Source organism: Petromyzon marinus, chromosome 4, assembly GCF_048934315.1.
Source record: "Petromyzon marinus isolate PM22_M1 ecotype Great Lakes invasive population chromosome 4, UKy_Petmar_22M1.pri1.0, whole genome shotgun sequence".
NCBI lineage: Eukaryota > Metazoa > Chordata > Hyperoartia > Petromyzontiformes > Petromyzontidae > Petromyzon > Petromyzon marinus.
Window position 1 is genome coordinate 5,951,775 of NC_133670.1, and position 19,605 is coordinate 5,971,379.

The window sequence follows — 19,605 nt, forward strand, 5'->3', positions numbered from 1 at the left end:
TGCCTGCATTTTTGATCAAGTGCACGTGCATGAGGACACTGGAGCGCGTCCCAGTGCGTCGTTTGCTGGGAATTTAAATGCTCTTGGCCGCACAAACCGCATTAATTGTGTTTTTCAAAACGCTGTTCAAGTCGCGGTGGAAGCGTGCACGATCCTAATGTAGGGTCGTATTTGCAGTGTAATGAATAGCGAGATGTTATTCGAACGGTACCCTGGTACGCTCGATATTTTATCATTTATATCTGTAAGATGTTTATGGAAATTCTCCGCACCTGAGATGATGTCAGCCTATTATGTATATCGATCAAAGTCAAGTCATCCCCGGAGGAATAAAGGGCTGAGTCAATCCCCGACGGGGATTTAAATGAGCAAACTTTCCAATACGGAGCGAATTTCGCAACAACACTGGGTGGTATTTGTTACATTGCAGCCGGACAATTATCACTGTGACACTGTCTCAGACACACTTTATAGCAGACACAACTCAACCCACGGCTGAAGTTTCCTTACTCTGGCAGAAAATACATTGAGATATTAATCGTGAAGAATACCCATATTCTTGACGCTCTTGCCTTTGGTAGCCTCTGACAAATTACCCAACATTGCAGAGTAACAATTTATCGAAATATATATATTTTTTTTGCAACTGAAGTAGTAGTACAGTAGTCTTCCGTGTTTTATATTGCGTGTGGATTTAAAAAAAAAGATATGTTTATTTTTTCAGAAAAATAACTTACTTAAAATTGTAAATTGTCTATTTTTTTTTAGTTCACAAGGTCATGTAATTGCGTGCCTACATGCTTCACTTTATGCATTTTGAAAACAGCGTTTTCTTTGTGAAAATAAAAAAAATAAAATGTTCGTGGAATGCGTGCGGTCACTTGACAACTTAAATGTGCTCGAGGAAAAGCGCAGAACCTTGGTGAGGTCGTTGACGGTGGAGAGAAAAATTATATCCGTAACTTGTGGTAACAAAAGCCTCTTATTTTCTATTTGTCAACATTGTACATTTCAAACCCTATGACGGCAGTTCATTAAAAAGTGACACAACTTTACGAATCAGAGGAATTCACCAGCAAAATAGTTTTTTGGATCGGGATATTTAAAACTATCCCGGATCAAACGTTCGTCTCCAGGTAATCAAGTTTGCAGACATATATGGACCATGTATAATTTTGGATGTCGTTGCAATGATAAACATTCCAGCAGCGTCCTTCACGTACAACAATGGCTGCCGCTGCGCCCTCCTTGGGAAGGTGTGAGTCCACCGCTCGCTTTAGGACCCCCCAGCACGTAGTTGTAGCGCTGCCCCACGCTTCGCTGCCTTTGAATTAGAATTTACAAGTGGTGGCCCGGTGGGCGAAAACCACGATGCAGTACCGTATGTGGAACTCCATTGCACCTTCCTACATACAAATACAGGCACATGTTTAGTCCACCACCATATTGGCTTTCCAGAGCAACATTGCCCAAGCAACATTTGTTTGAGCCAGCAGGGTCTTGACCGGTTTCAACCTTCTGGGTATCATCAGCCGAGTCCGACTCGTTAAAGATATGCTGCTGGTTTACCAGACGTTATTGGCAAGAGCACTCCATATAAACTACGGGAAACACATTCAATGCAAAACGCAAATCACCGTACGGAAACTCATCATGCGTTGCCGTGGGGTCAGCAAAAGAAGTGTAAAATACATACACACATCACGCGTAAAATACATACACACATCACGTGTAAAATACATACACACATCACGCGTAAAATACATACACACATCACGTGTAAAATACATACACACATCACGTGTAAAATACATACACACATCACGCGTAAAATACATACACACATCACGTGTAAAATACATACACACATCACTAGTAAAATACATACACACATCACGTGTAAAATACATACACACATCACGTGTAAAATACATACACACACCACGTGTAAAATACATACACACATCACGTGTAAAATACATACACACATCACGCGTAAAATACATACACACATCACTAGTAAAATACATACACACATCACGTGTAAAATACATACACACATCACGCGTAAAATACATACACACATCACGTGTAAAATACATACACACATCACGTGTAAAATACATACACACATCACTAGTAAAATACATACACACATCACGTGTAAAATACATACACACATCACGTGTAAAATACATACACACACCACGTGTAAAATACATACACACATCATGCGTAAAATACATACACACATCACGTGTAAAATACATACACACATCACGCGTAAAATACATACACACATCACGTGTAAAATACATACACATCACTAGTAAAATACATACACACACCACGTGTAAAATACATACACACATCACTAGTAAAATACATACACACATCACTAGTAAAATACATACACACACCACGTGTAAAATACATACACACATCACGTGTAAAATACATACACACATCACGTGTAAAATACATACACACATCACTAGTAAAATACATACACACATCACGCGTAAAATACATACACACACCACGTGTAAAATACATACACACATCACGTGTAAAATACATACACACATCACGTGTAAAATACATACACACATCACTAGTAAAATACATACACACATCACGCGTAAAATACATACACACACCACGTGTAAAATACATACACACATCACGTGTAAAATACATACACACACCACGTGTAAAATACATACACACATCACGTGTAAAATACATACACACATCACGTGTAAAATACATACACACATCACTAGTAAAATACATACACACATCACTAGTAAAATACATACACACATCACGCGTAAAATACATACACACATCATGCATAAAATACATACACACATCACTAGTAAAATACATACACACATCACTAGTAAAATACATACACACACCACGTGTAAAATACATACACACATAAAGTGTAAAATACATACACACATCACGTGTAAAATACATACACACATCACTAGTAAAATACATACACACACCACGTGTAAAATACATACACACATCATGCGTAAAATACATACACACATCACGTGTAAAATACATACACACATCACTAGTAAAATACATACACACATAATGCGTAAAAACAAATAAATCCAGAACTCCGTTCTGTCACTGCACGTGCAGTCTAAGTAAAGCATATATATATAGTCCATCAGCTTGTTGGATTTCCAGACCAATATACCATGCTGTAAATATACTGGTGGGGCACGGAAGTCTGTAGGGGTGGTAAGGAGGAGAAGAGGGGGGTGGAGAGGGGGGTGGTGCAGTAACCCATGTGGGGAGCGGTGGTGCAGTGGTTAGCGCAATGCGCTTCGAAGCCAGCGAACCGAGTTCGATTCCCACTCACGGCCAACACCAGTAACGATTATCTGAACCGGCGCTGGGCCTCCTCGAGGTCGACTGAGCCTCAAATTCGTACCTGGGTGCGAAGCGCTTTGGGAACAGCGCTATGTAAAATCCAAGATGAGATAAAATGCGTAAGCATCGCCACTAGGGAAACAAAGGCGGTCGGCCATAGTGCTGGCCACCCACCCCCTCGTTTTTCGTGACAGCCTCTATGGGTGCTACTCGCTACTAACACCACTTGCCCCCCCCCCCCCCCTCTCTACAGTATGTTGCAGGCTATACGGTGAGGTCACTCACAAGCACACGTTGGAGCACAGCAGTGAGGGGTGCTTTGGCTGCTTCCAACCCAGATAACCCACCTCCGCCCCAATAGAGGAGCCCTATCACGAGGCGGACCCGCAGTGTGATGGCATCCCCAGCACGTGGTGGGGCCCTTCTGCGATCGCCTGCCCTTGGGTTTACCAGAGGCTGCCGCCACACACGGCACCGTAGTCTTAAGATCCCGTTAGGAGCAGCTTTACCCTCGCACGACTGTCCTTCACCTGGTGCAAAGGGCGTAACTAACATGCGGTTTAGAATCTTTATCACGAGCGGGTGGGCAATCGTGGGGCCTCGTGCACACCGGGCCTTGATGAGACGAGCCACCGCCTAGCGTTACGCTGGTCTTCTGCACGGCGGAATGTTATCATCACTCCAGCGTGCAATGTATATTCATTGCAATCATCAGAGGACCGATGAAAGGAATTGTAACAAAATGAGACAGTTGAACTTTTGCCATTATAGGGTGGGAATATGTTTTCAAAATATGATCACCAAGCAATTTTGAACACCAGGACAAAGGCCGGCTGTCATTTGATTCGAGTGATATTGAGTCTGGAAAGGTGACCACAACTTTGCTACAGACCTGTTTCAACAAATAGTATGAATGTCAACACACATTAGGGATATCAATTTCAAATTACGAGGAAATCAAATTGTGCAGCCACCTCTTTGGGGAGGGCAAGGTAATGTGCCTCGGGAAGACGTGAACCCCATCGTCTCGACCGTGGACTTGGACGTGCGGTGCGTGAGTGTGTGTGTGGGGAGCGGTAGTGTAGCGGTTAGCGCGCTGCGCTATGGACCCAGCGACCCGGGTTCGATTTCCGCTCACGGCCAACACCAGTGACGATTTTCTGAACCGGACTTGGGCCTCCCCTAGGTCGACTCAGCCTCAAATGAGTACCTGGTGCGGTGTGTAAACATCGCCACTTGGGAGACAAAGGCGATCGGGCGTGGTGCTGGCCACCCACCCCCTCGTGTACCGTTCCGGCCTTCATAGGTGCTCGCTAACAGCACTTGCCCCTACAGTCTGTTAAGCCTTTCTGGGGGATCTTTAACCTTTGCGTGTGTGCCCGTCGGTGAAATTTGTTGTGGGTTGCAACACGGTACCGGCAATCATTGGTCCTCTCCACCTCGAAGTGCGGGTTGAAGTTGAGGATGATGCGCTGATCGCTCTGCGGGGCCTGGACCAGCCACTCGCACATGAGGTGCGCGGGGTAGTCCTGCGGGTAGCCCGGGGACATGACGTAGCCCGGCTCGCCGGCGGACAGCTGCCAGTTGCACGGCACTGCAAAGTCAAGCATGGGTGGGTGGGTGGGGGGAGGGGAGGGCCAGAGGGGAGACGGACAAAGGGGACAGCAAGGGCTTAGAAGCGGCACATCCTCCCCACTGGGGAACGGAGAGCGCGGGGTGAAAAAAATAATTTGGTTAGTTTGAACAAATACACGGCTTTTTGGGAGATTGTACCCTAGAATGATGCACGACGTGCCTGAGTTTCTGCTCATCAAATGTTAAAACTATATTTAGATATGACAATGTGTTATACTGGGTACAGAATAGAGTAATCAACGTACAAGTTAAATTGCCGAGCTTGTGTGGATATGGTCAACGCAGACAATTAAAAGGTTTAGGTTTTGTTGAAATATAAAAAATACGTATTGTTAACAACTTTAAAGTCACAGTTAACGTTGTATTAATCTTACTAAAATCGTGACAGCATCGTCAGATACATATATTTGAGTTGACTGCATGCGGTATTATAGATTCAGTCCTACAAACAAAAAGCAGGCATTATTACACAATGTACATTCACCAATATCTGTTCATAATGACTGTGCTGTCGGGGTTATGTCAGGAGGCAAAGAATACTTAGGCACATCAGATCAGATCAGTAAACAACCCGGATAACAACACCACGCAAACTTCATCGAAGGCCTTTATTATTAATAGTCGTTTTTTCCCTGCCGCTAGGTGGGACCGCTTGTATTGTGGTCGTTAAAGATTAGTTTGCAGTTAGTGCAGCACAGCAGAAGCACCTCCGATTAGCACGGCTTGCGATGTGCGGTGCGAAAGAAGTGCAACGTACAGAAGTGTGATCACGAATGAGATCGCTATTATGTCTTTCACAAGTCAGCAGAGACATAATAGCCCCCGTCATATGAATGTGGATTTTTTTTTTTTTACCACTGGCTCATTTGAGCAGGAAATTACTTTTGAGTGCACGACAATACCGAGGGATAAAACGTGAATTTGGTTTACAGGCTAACGGACGTTCAGAGTTCTACGATTTCCATCGCGGTATTATTTTTAGCTCTAGCCTCACATCCGGACGGCTGTAATTGTAAAATGACGGGTTCACATCTTGGTCAGGGGTTAGCTCAGTTCATCATCCCTCCGGGTTTCATGACACACAATACGCGCCGCCTTGTGAGACGTCAACACCCAGTGCTCAACTAACCGCTGCCCTAGGAAGGTGGAATTTTCACTTCGTTGAGTCATCATTTGTGGTCAGATCGCTTCTGGAAAAAGTAATATAATGGCTTAACTGTAACACTTTTTTTGGTAGTTTTATTTATATGTTTAAAGTGATTTGGTTACTTTGCACTCTTATCGTTTGTTTGTATTGTTTGTTGTTGTAACGTTCTGACCTGCCCCTACTCGACATACAGCTCACAGGATTCCTCGAGTATCAATAAACATTCTGATTCATTGCCGACTGAATGCCACGGAACATCCACGTGCATTTGAGCGTGGAGCGTGGAGGTGCTGTGACTCTTAACATTTGTTTAAGAGATTTCAATGATGCACGTGGGAAATATTTGCATCAAAAAGTGGCGTGTCCTATTACTCATTAAGTAAAACACACTGCCTTGCTTAGGAATACAATAGATCACATTTTTTAACATGCCAAAAGTAACGAAATATGGCAATTACATTTTTTTCCACATTTATTTGTTTGGTGAAAGAATCAAATCATACGACTCGTGTAATATAGAACGCAGGTTATGCACATACCATTTAATGTTTATGATTTGATTGCAAAAAAAAAAATGTTCTTTTCTCCAAATTGCTTACCCAGTAAACGTGTAACGTTGGGCCAACGTTGGTTAATTTCCAACCACATGTAAACGTTGCTGCGACGTTGCGTTTTTACTGAGTTCTTCCCACCAATCGACTTCATCTGCTCTCAAGCCACGCCTTTCAATCCATCGCCCATCAACGTGCTATTTGTATACGCAGAGCGATGTATGGGCCTGCATTAATATAATTCACTTCCCATCTAATCTAATTCATTTCCCATTTCCTTCTCTCATCATACTAATTCCCTTCGTGTCCTTATTCGCGTGGCCAATGCCCAGTGCTTCATCTCTGTCTCCTTTCGAGATGCATTTTCGTAAAATCTCAACTCTTTATTTGTGGACATGAAAGCGGAGTGTGTCGATGATGTTAAAGGTCATACGGGGGTGGAGAGGGGGACGGCTGTGTGGATCCTCGGAACTGATGTCCACGTTCGGTCGCTGAGCAGAGATAAAAAAAAAATTCGGGTCGTAGTTTCATTGATGGGCTGCCACCTGCGTTCAACCTAGGCTCTCATCTTAGAACGTATACTATGTATTTTTGTTGTTTTAATTTCAATTGAATTGGTCTAGTTGTGCCATGAGCACTATTTTTTTTTGTTATTTATAAAGCTGTTGCATGATCTACACGTGGCGAACCCCTCTAAGTGTAGCTCTCAATAGGAAGGCTGCGAGTGAAACTCCTGCTTGGGGCTGATTCAGCCCATCGTCCTTTTTGGTGCCAATAAAATTGAGTTCCAATTTGTGGGGAAGTCAACAGTGGTTGTCTTATTGATGGACTCCGCCGCCACCATGGAAATGTGGAATTTACACCCCTGGCACGGGGCTATAAAACAGCAGACGCCGGGATTGCTCAATTGACCATCAAATACATTTTGGCCCGAATTTCGAGCTTCTCCACGGAATGGGTGAAAGTGCCGGTCCAAGCGTTGGCCAAGTCGGGGCTTTGAAGTGACTCCCAGAAGTGCCGAAGCGGCATCATCTGGAGTTGTTCCCTGGCATCCTGTGCTGCACTCTTACGGGAGCTCTGATTATAATACATCTGCTTACTTAGCAACGTGACTCAATAATAGCACACTTGGGACACAATCAGTGATTTAGCATAAACCATTACAACCGTTCTCTCTGCAACTCCTAACAAATTGGGAGCGTCTTACACTCGCTCTACGAGCACACTCTTCCGCAGCTACTGTCAGCGCGTTTGTGCGCGAGTGTCATTGTGTTCTGCATGTTGATAAGTTCATGGGTCTGCACAAGTGCAGTATGCTAGTACCGTAGACTGAGAAGAATGGTTTTAAGAATTATCCCCTCCTTCGTATCTATGTTGTTTTTGAACTTATTTCGCACCGTACGTAGCCAACCGTGCTACTCGGAGGTGCGGGGGAAGGACAACAAACTGAACACGAAAGGCAGTTCTAGAGAAATTAGTTTACAATCTTTAGGTTTCAACGTGCGCAGCTCCAGGAAGAGCGTTCCAAACGGCCGCAGAAGTGCATCTGAAAGCGCACGATGCAAGTGACCGCCTTTGTTCGATGGCTTATATTCGAGGCACTTGTAAGGGAGTCTTCTGTTTGTGTTTCTTTGAGCCATTGTCTACCCCAGTGTTCAGGTAGCTCAGTGTTAAGTGTTTTGTTGCAGTATTTTGGAATATATGGCTGCCTTATTACTGCAGCCGTAGGGCCTTGACTGCTGATGTAATCAGTGTAATATAACAGGTATCTGTCTTTCTTTGTATCTCAATGTAGTGGATTATCTACGGCTGTCTTCACATCCCTGTTAATGTTCGCAGGTGCGACGGTGTGTTTCCATGTCCTTTGTGTTCAATGACATCTCTCGGAAATAATTGCATTGTCTCTGTCACTCACTGGGTGATCATCTAAGTGTTACTGAATGTCTCTTGGCGTACCTGCTTTGTCGTAAATGTTCCCAATTGTATTCCAGGTGTGCTCTGAGTGCAATGCCACGATACGCTCCATTCAGAACCCTGACAAGGCAGTGCATTAGAGAGCGGCCCACAAAAGGTGACATCACAGAATGACTTCTGAGATTCATTCAAGCGACTTCTAATCCACACTACGGACCCTGCACTTTCCCACGCACAATGACATAATTTCAAACTTCTAGGATCCCTTCCAGTTACTTTGATTCGCACAGCAAGGGGCACACTTTCCAACGTGCCCTGCTACGAAATAAATGTTCATCATTTGAGAGAGAAAGACTTGATGTTTCTGTTTGAAATCTCAGAGTTAGTATCTAACCGAATTATGTGCAGGACCAAATTGAACGTGACGGGCTTTTGTTCCAGTAATTGATGACCAAGCTGAGACAATGAACGTGCTACGCTTGAGAGCCTGGTTCAATCCACGGGTGTCGTTGCCTCAAATGTTTTTAACTCTGCCGCCATGTAAAGCCATGCATTCTGAAATCTCTCCCGTGCTTATTAGTATTTATGTAACCTAGTGCCTCTCAGAATACCTCTGTGTGTGTGTGTGTATGTCAGCACGCCTCACCCCCTCTCAGCGTTTCGTAATGTTGCTCAATATTCATCGGCATGCCTCCTTGTAGCTCGGTGCAGTGAAGTGCGCTGCAGTTTATATCAGTCTTTCTCGGCATATGTCGTTCCTCATTAGCGTGCATTGATGGGTTCCGTATATAATCGACACAAGCGTTGCACCAAGCACACTCGCGTCTGTGCAGCAGCATCAACGGTTCCCGAGAGGAACGGTGGCCTCGGTCCAAACCCTGGCCACGATGTGAACTTCCAGCCCTCCTCTGGCCACGGCAGCACCACCACCACCACCTCGTTGTTTTTTTACCGCAATAAAAGCCTCCTCTTCCTTACGCTTCCCAGTGAGGGTGGCATTTTTTGAGTGCCTGCTTTAACCACAGCCTCGTGTAATCTACGTGCCTTATGCAAAACGGTTTTCCTTCGTTGACAAGCCTTATCGTGACAGCTGTTCGTGATGGGATATCATGGTGCTCTGTTGGTTGCCGGCAATCAGCAGGAACTATAAAGGCACTTTGCGCAGGTTATTTTTAATCTCTGCTTTGGAGTAATGTATTTTCCCCATTTGGCCTTCCTTGTTGAGGTAGATACACACCTCATATATGCTTACATTTGATATGAGGGCTTGCCAGGATTTCTCGACTCCAGTCAGGAAGTTGTGGGTTGGTTTTCATACCCAGGGCTATTGGTGCTGATCTGCCTTTTCCAGATGGCGCATGCGTAGGCAGGCAGTTGATTATTTGCGTAAGATCCAGCTCTCTGCAATGGAAACAGCCCCGTGGATACCTATTTTAACATTCTACCCCTTTGTTGACATAGAATGAAGAGCCAAAGAAAGTTGTCACAATAGCTGTTGAAATTTGTCCGCGATGATGACCGAACCTAGCCTTCCGTATACACCTCAAGTCGACAAACATGTTCATATAAGTGCTTCTGGTCCCATTCAGCAAATTATGGTTAAGTGTACATCAACTGCACAGTTTCGCGACTGCATTGTACCAGGGTGGAACAGAGGAATAATTGTTAGGGCCCTGTGCTATGAACCCGATGACCCTGAGTTATCCACAGGTGAGGTGTGTTCTGAGTAATATCTAAAACCGGGCCGAGGCTCCTACGTGACCAGCATGGTGAAGTATGGTCAAATAACTCCCATGAATGACGTAGCATGGATAGGTCTCCATCCACCCATTGTATGGGAAAGTTACTTTACCGTTATTATGTTTTTTATCATCATGATCCCAATAGAAATGTAACTTTTTTAACAACTGGCATTATAAAATGTGATAAAGCATACGATTTAGGAGTTATGTAACTGCATCTCAAGACACTGCATCAAAGAGCGCGGATTTAATCACATCCAATGAGGCGGGCATATGTATAAAACGTATGTATGTCTTTTATTTTGACAGAGAAAAGACAGCCAGGCAAAGGGGCGATTAAATAACTTTTTTTCCCGGACTTGAACCGGTCGCAAAGAGTCGGGAACACGAATTACAGATAACATAACACATTACTTGATTTGAAGCTTTCGTGACTGCAGGAATCAATACAGCAGGGTACACTGCTGTGATTGTCTCACCTGATGACGGTCGCTTGTGTTGCGATCGAAACATCGTGATCTATTATTTTCTACCTACGTGACTTTACCGAAAGAACCAAAGAGTATAACACATTACATTTAGAATACGCAGAGGAAGTGGTCTTGTGGTTGAATTCGTTAGGTTTTGTTTTCCGTACCGTTGCGTTACTTTGTTGGCTGGAAGGACTCGTGAGTAGACACAATAGAGAGCTCCTCAATGCCACACCAAAAAACGCATTCCTGCGGAGGGAGCTGGTAGGAACGTTGGGTTGCTCGGTCAATGGCCAGGGTCAACGGCGGCACCACGTGGTGTATTCCGCAAATATGCCCAACTGTGAGGGCGGGCACAAGCCGGCGTGAGTAGGTTACACGTTGAGTTTTATAAGGGCACCACGGGGTGACCAGCCCCTCCCCACCCAGCCCCACCCCTCCCACCCCCCATCCTCCCCACCCAGGCCCCCCCTCCCACCCTCCCCACCCAGCCCCTCCCCACCCTCCCCTCTCCACCCAGCCCCACCCCTCCCATTTTTGGATGCACGACAGACGGACGGACACAATAATCCCCTGTGGGCTGGTGTAACCAGGAGGTTCCTACCAGTATACAATTATTGCGGTTAGGCTAAAATGATGTGATAGAACACAGACAAGAGTAACGTATGTCCTGCAATGATAGTATATATAATTATGGTATAAACTAATGATGCAATTCAACACCGTGTACGGTAATAATAGGTTTTTCCCCTTTTTCTGGCAACAAAACAGGTGTTAAGATGTTAAAACACCAAACTGAAACCTTTAACAAGGAATCATGTCTGCATTAACCACAATGCTAGTGGTCAGAATGCAAACAAAAAACATACGCTGATAATATATGCATTGTCCTTGAAACGGATTGGTTCACACCAGAGACAGCTTTCTTTTGAGCCTCGTCTCAAAACGATGTTGGACCAGAGGACGCCAAAAGGCATACCGTGTACAGTGCTTTTCAATGTAGCGAACTAAATGCAAACAAGTTGCGTGATTGCAGTGGCCAGCAGTCTCGTCGTGGGATCCGTGACAGGGTCCTGGTGCAGTGTTGTTCGTGACGTCCTCGTCCGAACAAAGTGACTGAGTTTGGGACCGCCCAAGGAATCAAAATATTGCTGGGAACCTCTTTTTTGTCATCTGCAACGAATGAATTTGACCACTGACAATATTACTTCCTTAATCTTTGCATTTATATTTTGGGAGCCAAAGTGGCATGTGAGGGGGTGGTGAACCGGGACTTGATCGGATATTACACGTCGCTCATGTTAACCGTAGCCAGGAGTGCAACTTTGGTTACTGGTTCATTGCACAGTGCACTGATATAACCCGTGGCTGGGAATATAACTCAGTTCACTGGGTTCATTGACCTACCCACTGCAGTAGCCTGTCCACCGCTTTTCTTGTTCAGTTACAGATCATTTTTGCTTATACAACTGAGCCATGACCTTACCTCGCAATGGCTTACTCCTGATGTCACAAGACATCATGTTGCTCATATCACCCTTAAGCAGACAGAAGACATGAAGCAATGCTCCACAGCATTAGCAGATGGCTGCCGCGATGGCGAGATATAACTACCTCACCGGGTATGGAGGAGGTTCGTGGGTTCGATCCCGACCCTAACGCATGCTGTATATTTGGAGTTTGCATGTTCTCCTTGTGTTCGCGTGGATTTCTCTCCAGATCCTCCGGTTTTTCCCTCCACATACAGAAACATGCGTTTAAAGTATTTGGCTGCTATACATTTCCATAAGATAAGCCACTTCGTTGAGCTACCATTTGTGGACATGTCGCTTCTGAAAAATAGCTATATACAGTAGCTCAGTGGGCCTTATCTGTTAAAATAAAAATAAAATAGTTGAAACTAAATTTTGATTTAAAGCTTTCGTGACTGCAGTAATTCATATTCTTAGTTTTTTTCGGTAAAGTCACGTTGAAGGGAAACAACAAAATAATATATATAAAATATATATGAAACTAGTTTTAGACCTGTTGACCCCGTGTAAACTGGGGAAAGTGTGTTATGAATTTAACTACCGGCCGCTCAAAAAAAGTGAAAGCGTAAGAACTGATCGAACCGACGTGGAAATGCGATTGTCTCATGGTGGCCCTGATCGAGACGTGCACATTCCTCATTCATTTGATGAGGGCCGCTCTGTACATAATAGGAGAATCGATGTTGGCTCATCGCAAAGTGGTGTTCATTTAAAACTATTTTCTATTTTACCAGCCAAGCTCCACTGAGCTATATCGCTCTTTTTTTCGGGATCGACCTGGCCACAAACGATAGCTCGACGAAGTGACTTATCGCGTGCAAATTCATCACAGCCAAATACTCTGAACGCGTGTTTATCAATTGCATAACCCCGAAGAGACGATGGGTTTAGTAAACCGCCGACTCAGGTTTAAACTCGCAGGAATACGATTGTATGTATGTTGAACTTCTTTCTCACCATACGTGAGCACGTACCACAACGTGTAGAATTATGACACTCCCTCGTGTCGGCAACACGGCATCATTATTGTAGAACACGTGTCGTACTCACGACCCCTATTTGGCCCATGCAATCCCCTATATCGCACGCACGCATAATTGAACGTCACACACACACACACTCGTTCACGTACACCCTTGTAGTCACGTGCACCTCGTGGTGCACCTCGTGGTGCACGTGACTACAAGGGTGTACGTGAGCGTGCACCTCGTGGTGCATGTGGCTCTGTGCCACGTTATACGAGCACTCCTTCCCTTCAGCTCAAATGAGCGCCGATCACAAGACCAACCATCTCCCACGTCTACAATCCCGGGGTCATGAGGTGGCTCCTTGTCACGCTTTGGTCATTAGGAGGTATAGCGACTCCCTTCAGAGGATTTTCCACGCGCTCAGACTTTCACCTATGGGTGGGTGGATGGGTGTGAAAGGTAAGGACCACCTCTGGCGAGCGGGGTCTTAATTGGGGAACGCTGGAGAATGGAAAGTCATTATCCGGCAACGCTCAAGGCACGTTGATCTCGCTTGTACGCTTCTCCGCAGGCGTCGACTGATGGCAGCATTGTGTTCGTTTTTAAAGGCCCACATGTACGGCATACTCAATGTCAGCACAATAGACCCTATGCGTGTCTGCAGCATGGACACGCGCACGAACAAGCCAAAGACACAAAACAAGGTATCCATAAACCAGGAAGAAAAATCATGCATATGCACGGACCGTGTGACACTATCCAACATGCGCGTTCGGTCCGTTAATGTTTGAGAACACGCGCGGGTTAATGACGATGATCGGCTCCACGAGCTAACAGACAGGCGGACGGAGCTAATGCACTTGCGCTTTTCACCACGCCTGTCGGCGCCCGTGAATGATTCACGGGCGCGATGGTCGTGCCCGCCGTGGCGGGTGTGGGTGGCGACGCTTCCTCCGCGGCGCGTGCGCGCGTGGCCGACGAACTCGGGACACACACGGAGGACTGCATCGCGGCTCTGGGCTCTCGGTCTTTTTCAAAGCCGGGGGGCTGGGCGGAGGGACCTGTGCCATTGATATCGCCGTTATCGTCGCAATTTACTGACATAAAGAAATACCTTTGAAAATTATGCAGTGCATTACCCCGACAATAATATGAATAGACAATAAATGGTACATCCTGCAATTTGCAGCGTGCGTTACTAAACACTAAACACACACACACACCTGTTGCACGCAGTAAGACACGCCTCTCTGTGTGCACCTCCTGTGTGTGTGTGTGTACCTCCTGTGTGTGTGTGTGCGTGATGTGCCACTGCAGCGCATGCTGCAGTGGCACATCACATGCCACTGGGCAGGGAGGGGTAAAATCAGCAGCACTCTGTGACAAGTCAAGCGGGGGGTTGTGCTATGGACAGATGGGACCTCGGCTTAGAAATGTGGAATTTCCATAGCTGACCCACATGGGCAGGGCGCCAACAGAGATGATATCCGAACAGGCAGCTGCTGTGGGTTTGGCTGTTTTGTAATTATCATTAATTAGTCGCTCAGGAAAGCCACGCTGACTTCGAAGAACGTTTTTACGAGGGTCCTACATTGAGATGTTTGGCCGACACAAATGGCACTGCATGGGGTTTTGTTTTTGTTTTAAGCTGCGGGAGGAAACCGGGAAAACCCCGAGGAAACACTCGCAGGATGGGGGAAGAACATACAAACTTCACACACACAAAGCACCGTCCGTGTCAGGAATCGAACCCAGGTGGGAGCCACGTGCTGCCTTTTGCACCGCGCTGCGAATCATCAGAGGCACGGCCCTGTGAATGGTCGTCTTGGATGCGCGGTGACAGTCGCCTCGAAGATGCTCCACACCCCCACGCGGAACCGTGAGAAGCGCATGCGATGGCAGCAGGGGAATCGGTATTTATTGGTACCCCCCACCCACCCATGCCTCCCGCAGCGCAATGGACTGTCCTCATCCCCAAAACTCAAATCGTGCGGTTGGGGCAAACACACACACACCAAACAAAAAAAATAAGTCGGCGATAAAGCACAAACGCGTTCGTGGTGTGTACCCGAACGTCGAAGGCGCGCCAGTGGTCAGCTCGCTGCGCTTTGAAGCTTCGTTCAATGGGAGTTCGATTCCCGACCACGGCTCGTGTCGCGTCAGTGGCGAGTGAAAATCTGAAACCGGTGCTGTCAGCGTGGTGAGGGTATGCTCAAACAACCTCTAGGGCCAACGCGACATTGGGGGAAGGCCCTTATAGTTCAGTTAGCGAATTGACAGACGGGGTGTACATTATTTTTACGCTGTTCACGCATCGTATTTAGTCGTACAAAAGCATTAGGGCGGAGACCGCACGAGTATTTTCAAGCAGTCTGTTGAAAGTCGCATTGTTCGCCGGCCGCGCTATCGGACGGATGTAACTCTTCGCAACACACAACGCTGCGATATATTTGGAATAAAGGCATGCAAATGAGCGGACATCTGTATTATACCATTCCTTTGTGAGCTGACAATGGAGACGAATGGACACCCACGTATTGTCCCACTGCCCAGACTCGTTTCGTAGTGTTTTTCATGTACAATGGAAATCGTTCCACAAGTAAACCAACAAAAAAACACCCAAAACGTTATTCTATTCGCTGAAAGAAAATCAAAGTTTCGGATGCTCTCATGTTTTTTTTTTTACACTTGAGAAATCGATAGCATTCAACTGAATTTACAGCATACTACGGAGCACACACAGTCCGTAACTTTCGATGTTGAAATACTTAGGCTGCAGTATGTCCTATGCACGTCCTATCGCCTATACAGAGTTTAGCAACTTGGCATAGCCGCTCATACAGCATCGCTCTCGACCTCCTTGCACGTGATAATGTCAATAATCCGCATTGTCCTCAGAGCGAATGCTAGGTCTAGTCTCTGCTCCACCACATGAGGATATACAGCATATGTATATGTACGGCCCTCTTCTATACACCGCTGGATGAAAGCCTTCTTTCGCACCGTGCGTGCCTATCGGAGGTGCGGGGGGAGGACAACATGGGGGGGAGGGGTTGTTTGACCATACTTCACTAATTCATAATAAAGGTTTTTGGGTTAAATCGCGTTATTATAAATGTGCCGCAAACCCTCCACCACCCGACACAGCCAACCAGTAACAAAAAAATGCGTCACGTTAACAATTAGTTACTTATTCAGCCCACCGGTGTGTTTGAAGAGTGAATCCACAACATTTAGAATTTGAGCAGTACGACGTTTCGCTGGTAATTACATCCAGCATCTTCGGCCGATTTGCCAGAACACTTCACTATTCTGGTCAGTGCGGGTTGGTGACGGGGGGGGGGCGGGGGGGGTGGCAGGGAGGATGGAGGCTTAGAACCGGGACCATTTCAGATTCATCTCTCTTAGCCGCTGTGGGGAATCGAACTCTGGTCGATGAATAATTCACGCATTGCGCGATGGCTCTAACCGCTGTCCCACCCGCCATGTACACTACGGTACTTGTACTGCACTCTAATGCTCGCTGGAGCCACCCAAGCCACGGCCGTAACGCTAATCAAGGACGGGGCCGCATGCGAAGTCTTACGAACGTCACAGACTTTAAGCAACTGCGGTCAATGAGAAACTGGGATTGTAAGGAAAGCTATTCGCGTATGGTGCCGCCGGCGGGGGTGTCCTCGTGCGGCGACCCGCCTCGCTATCCACTACAGCATGTGCATTATATTCTAAATCCGTCTTGTGGGCACGAGGGGATGATGTCTGCGCAACCCCCGGGAGAGACGCGCATTTCGACTCGCATTGTATCGATAATTTCACGCATAACATGCTGGCGAACAAACCCCGGCTTGTGCCGTCCATGGAATCAACTCTCCGGGCTCAATCGCCCCTTTTGTCGTTTTGACAAACAAAATCATATTGTGCTTGCCCGTCCCCCCCCCCATCCCCGTCTCGTCTCGAGCTATTGACACGACCCCAACGAAGAGGGCTTAGCGCGGTCTATTTAATGAGCAATCCGCACAAAGCGGACTTTATACGCAGTGTCTGCTCGCGAAAAAGACGCTGCTGCTGCTGCTCATGGTAGGCTTCTGCTGGGGCTCTTGTAAGGCACACACACACACACACGACCCACGTATCGTACTACAGTCGCGGCTGTGAGTGCCCAGGACTACGGCCTCACAACTACTAAACATTTTTTTGTCCCCATGGTAGGCCCGCTGAGCTAAAGTATATGTATATTTTTCAGAAGCGACTTGGCACACAAACTATAGCTCGACGGAATAGGCTTATCACGTGGACATTTATAGCGGCCAAAGACTCTGAACGAACGTTTCCAAATGTGGAGGGAAAACCCGGAGGATCCGGAGAAAAATCCACGCGACCACGGGGGGGGGTGGGGGGGGAGAGAGATACGTGCAAACTCCAAATATCCAACGGGCAATCTTCAGGGTCAGGATCGAACCCACGGCCTCCTGCATACCAGGCGAGGGAGTTAACATCTCGTCACCGCGGGCGCCCCAATCTGCACGTCGCTTAAACGACACACGAGGTGGAGAGTAAAACCTGTCCCCCTATAGTGCGTGTGTATATGTGCGCGTGCGCTCGCATTCCCGAGCAAGGCTGTCGGAAACGGCTACAGCCCCCATGCAGTTGATTGCCAGTGCACAAGAGGGTGGGCTGGGGGGGGGGTTGGTTCGCTTGCATGTTGTGCGAGCCTTCCAGCTGCGAGCAATTACCAGTCGCAATATGCGAGCACTAAAGCAACGCGCGGTCTCCTCTCTTCGGCAACGCGAGCCGTGGGCACAAACTAAACGAGAGCGCACAACAACAACAACAACAAACGGATCTCGGGCACCGTTCAACTCACGGACACGGAGAGCGCGTGGATAGCCCCGGCGAGCGAGCGCCGCTGGGGGTGAAGGGAGACGCGCGTAACACGTCTGATGGACGCGTCCTTTTGGGAATGAAAGGGAAAACGGGGCCACACGTAAAGCCCGTGGGCGCAACGCACGCGTGCTGACAGTCGCGTTTTTTTTTTTCTAAAAACAAAATTAAATAAAAATGCAAGGAGGAATGAATGATGACTGAGCCCGCGAAAACAGTAAAAAGTAAGAAGAACACGTTCGCTAAAAGCAGAGAGGACTGTCGTGGACTCGGCGCTACACTCGTGGACGAAAGCTGTGCGACCTATGCCGATGCACGAAGCGGACGCGTGGGTTGTTGTCGGTGCACGCGCGCTCACGGAGATGGAGCGAGGAATGAATACCGCATACTTGGCTCGCAGCTGAACTAACGGAGGGAGCAGTCGCGGGCTGGAGGCGGGCGAGCGAGCGAGCGAGCGAGTGAAAGTTTTTTTTTTTTAGCGAAAGTGCCAAGGCGCGGCGTTACCCTCTCACCTGCCCTCGCCGTGCACGGGCTGACGAGGAGGCACAGCGTGCCCAGCACAAGCAGCTGCTGAAGCTGCTGCAGCTGCTGCTGTCGTCCCATCCCTGTTCTCCTCCTCCTCCTCGGCGCTTCCCCGCTTTTCCACATTCAGCTTCACTCGCGTGGTGCTGCAGAACGCGCGCTGCAGGGGTGGCGGTGCTGGCGTTGCGGGCGGTAAAACGCGGCACCAGCGCCGAATTCAGCTCGCAACCCCTCTAAATCCCCTGGCTGCCTCGGGGATAACCGAGCACAAAAGAGCCGGGGCTAAAGAATCGACGTTAATTCCTCCTCCCACTCCACCACCCCCCCTCCTCTCTCTGTATTTGCTCCGCGTTGCAGGCAATTAACGCGCAGCAGCGGCGAAAAAAAGTCACGAGGCTCAACTCAGCGTGGCTGGACGCAGACTGGGCGCGGGGACCGCCTCTCTCCTTTGTTGCCGACCTCCCCCTCCATCTGGAGTCGGCGGATGTCCATTTCCTGATGACGGCGCGGCGGGTCTCCGCTGGGAGGAGGAATGAGCCGGGCCCCGAGGGCCAGGGGGGGAGGAGCCGCAACGTGCCCCTAAGGCTGCGCTGATGAAGCGAGATGCTGACCTGGGCTTGGAGAGGGGGGGGGGCGCTGGGTTTGCTTTGGGAGTGGGGGTAGAGGGGGGGGGGTGTTGAGGGGGGACTGGTCTTGGTCGAAAGGGTCGGCTTCTACTGCCGTAGCCGGTCACGTCTGCCTCGCTGCCACCTGCACAGAGTCACGGCAGCGGAGAAGGCGGTGCTGCGGAATCGCGCAGCGAGCGAGCGAGCGAGGGATCGCCGCGCGCTCGCTCAGCCTC

General features: G+C 47.7%; 1 protein-coding gene across 2 annotated transcripts in view; it reads right to left on the reverse strand.

Annotated features, from left to right (window-relative positions):
- Positions 1-19,405, reverse strand: part of LOC116938811 (neuropilin-2-like) — a 147,534-nt gene extending 128,129 nt beyond the window's left edge. The window contains exons 1-2 of one of the 2 annotated variants that reach the window (XM_032946485.2): positions 18,755-19,405; positions 4,819-4,996 (exon numbers count right to left, since the gene is read on the reverse strand). In XM_032946485.2, the coding sequence (XP_032802376.2) occupies positions 4,819-4,996; positions 18,755-18,890 (314 nt within the window). In that variant the 5' untranslated portion in view covers positions 18,891-19,405. The remainder of the gene's footprint in view (positions 1-4,818; positions 4,997-18,754) is intronic. The other variant, XM_032946486.2, reaches the window with a different exon arrangement.
- Between the last annotated feature and the right edge of the window lie 200 nt (positions 19,406-19,605).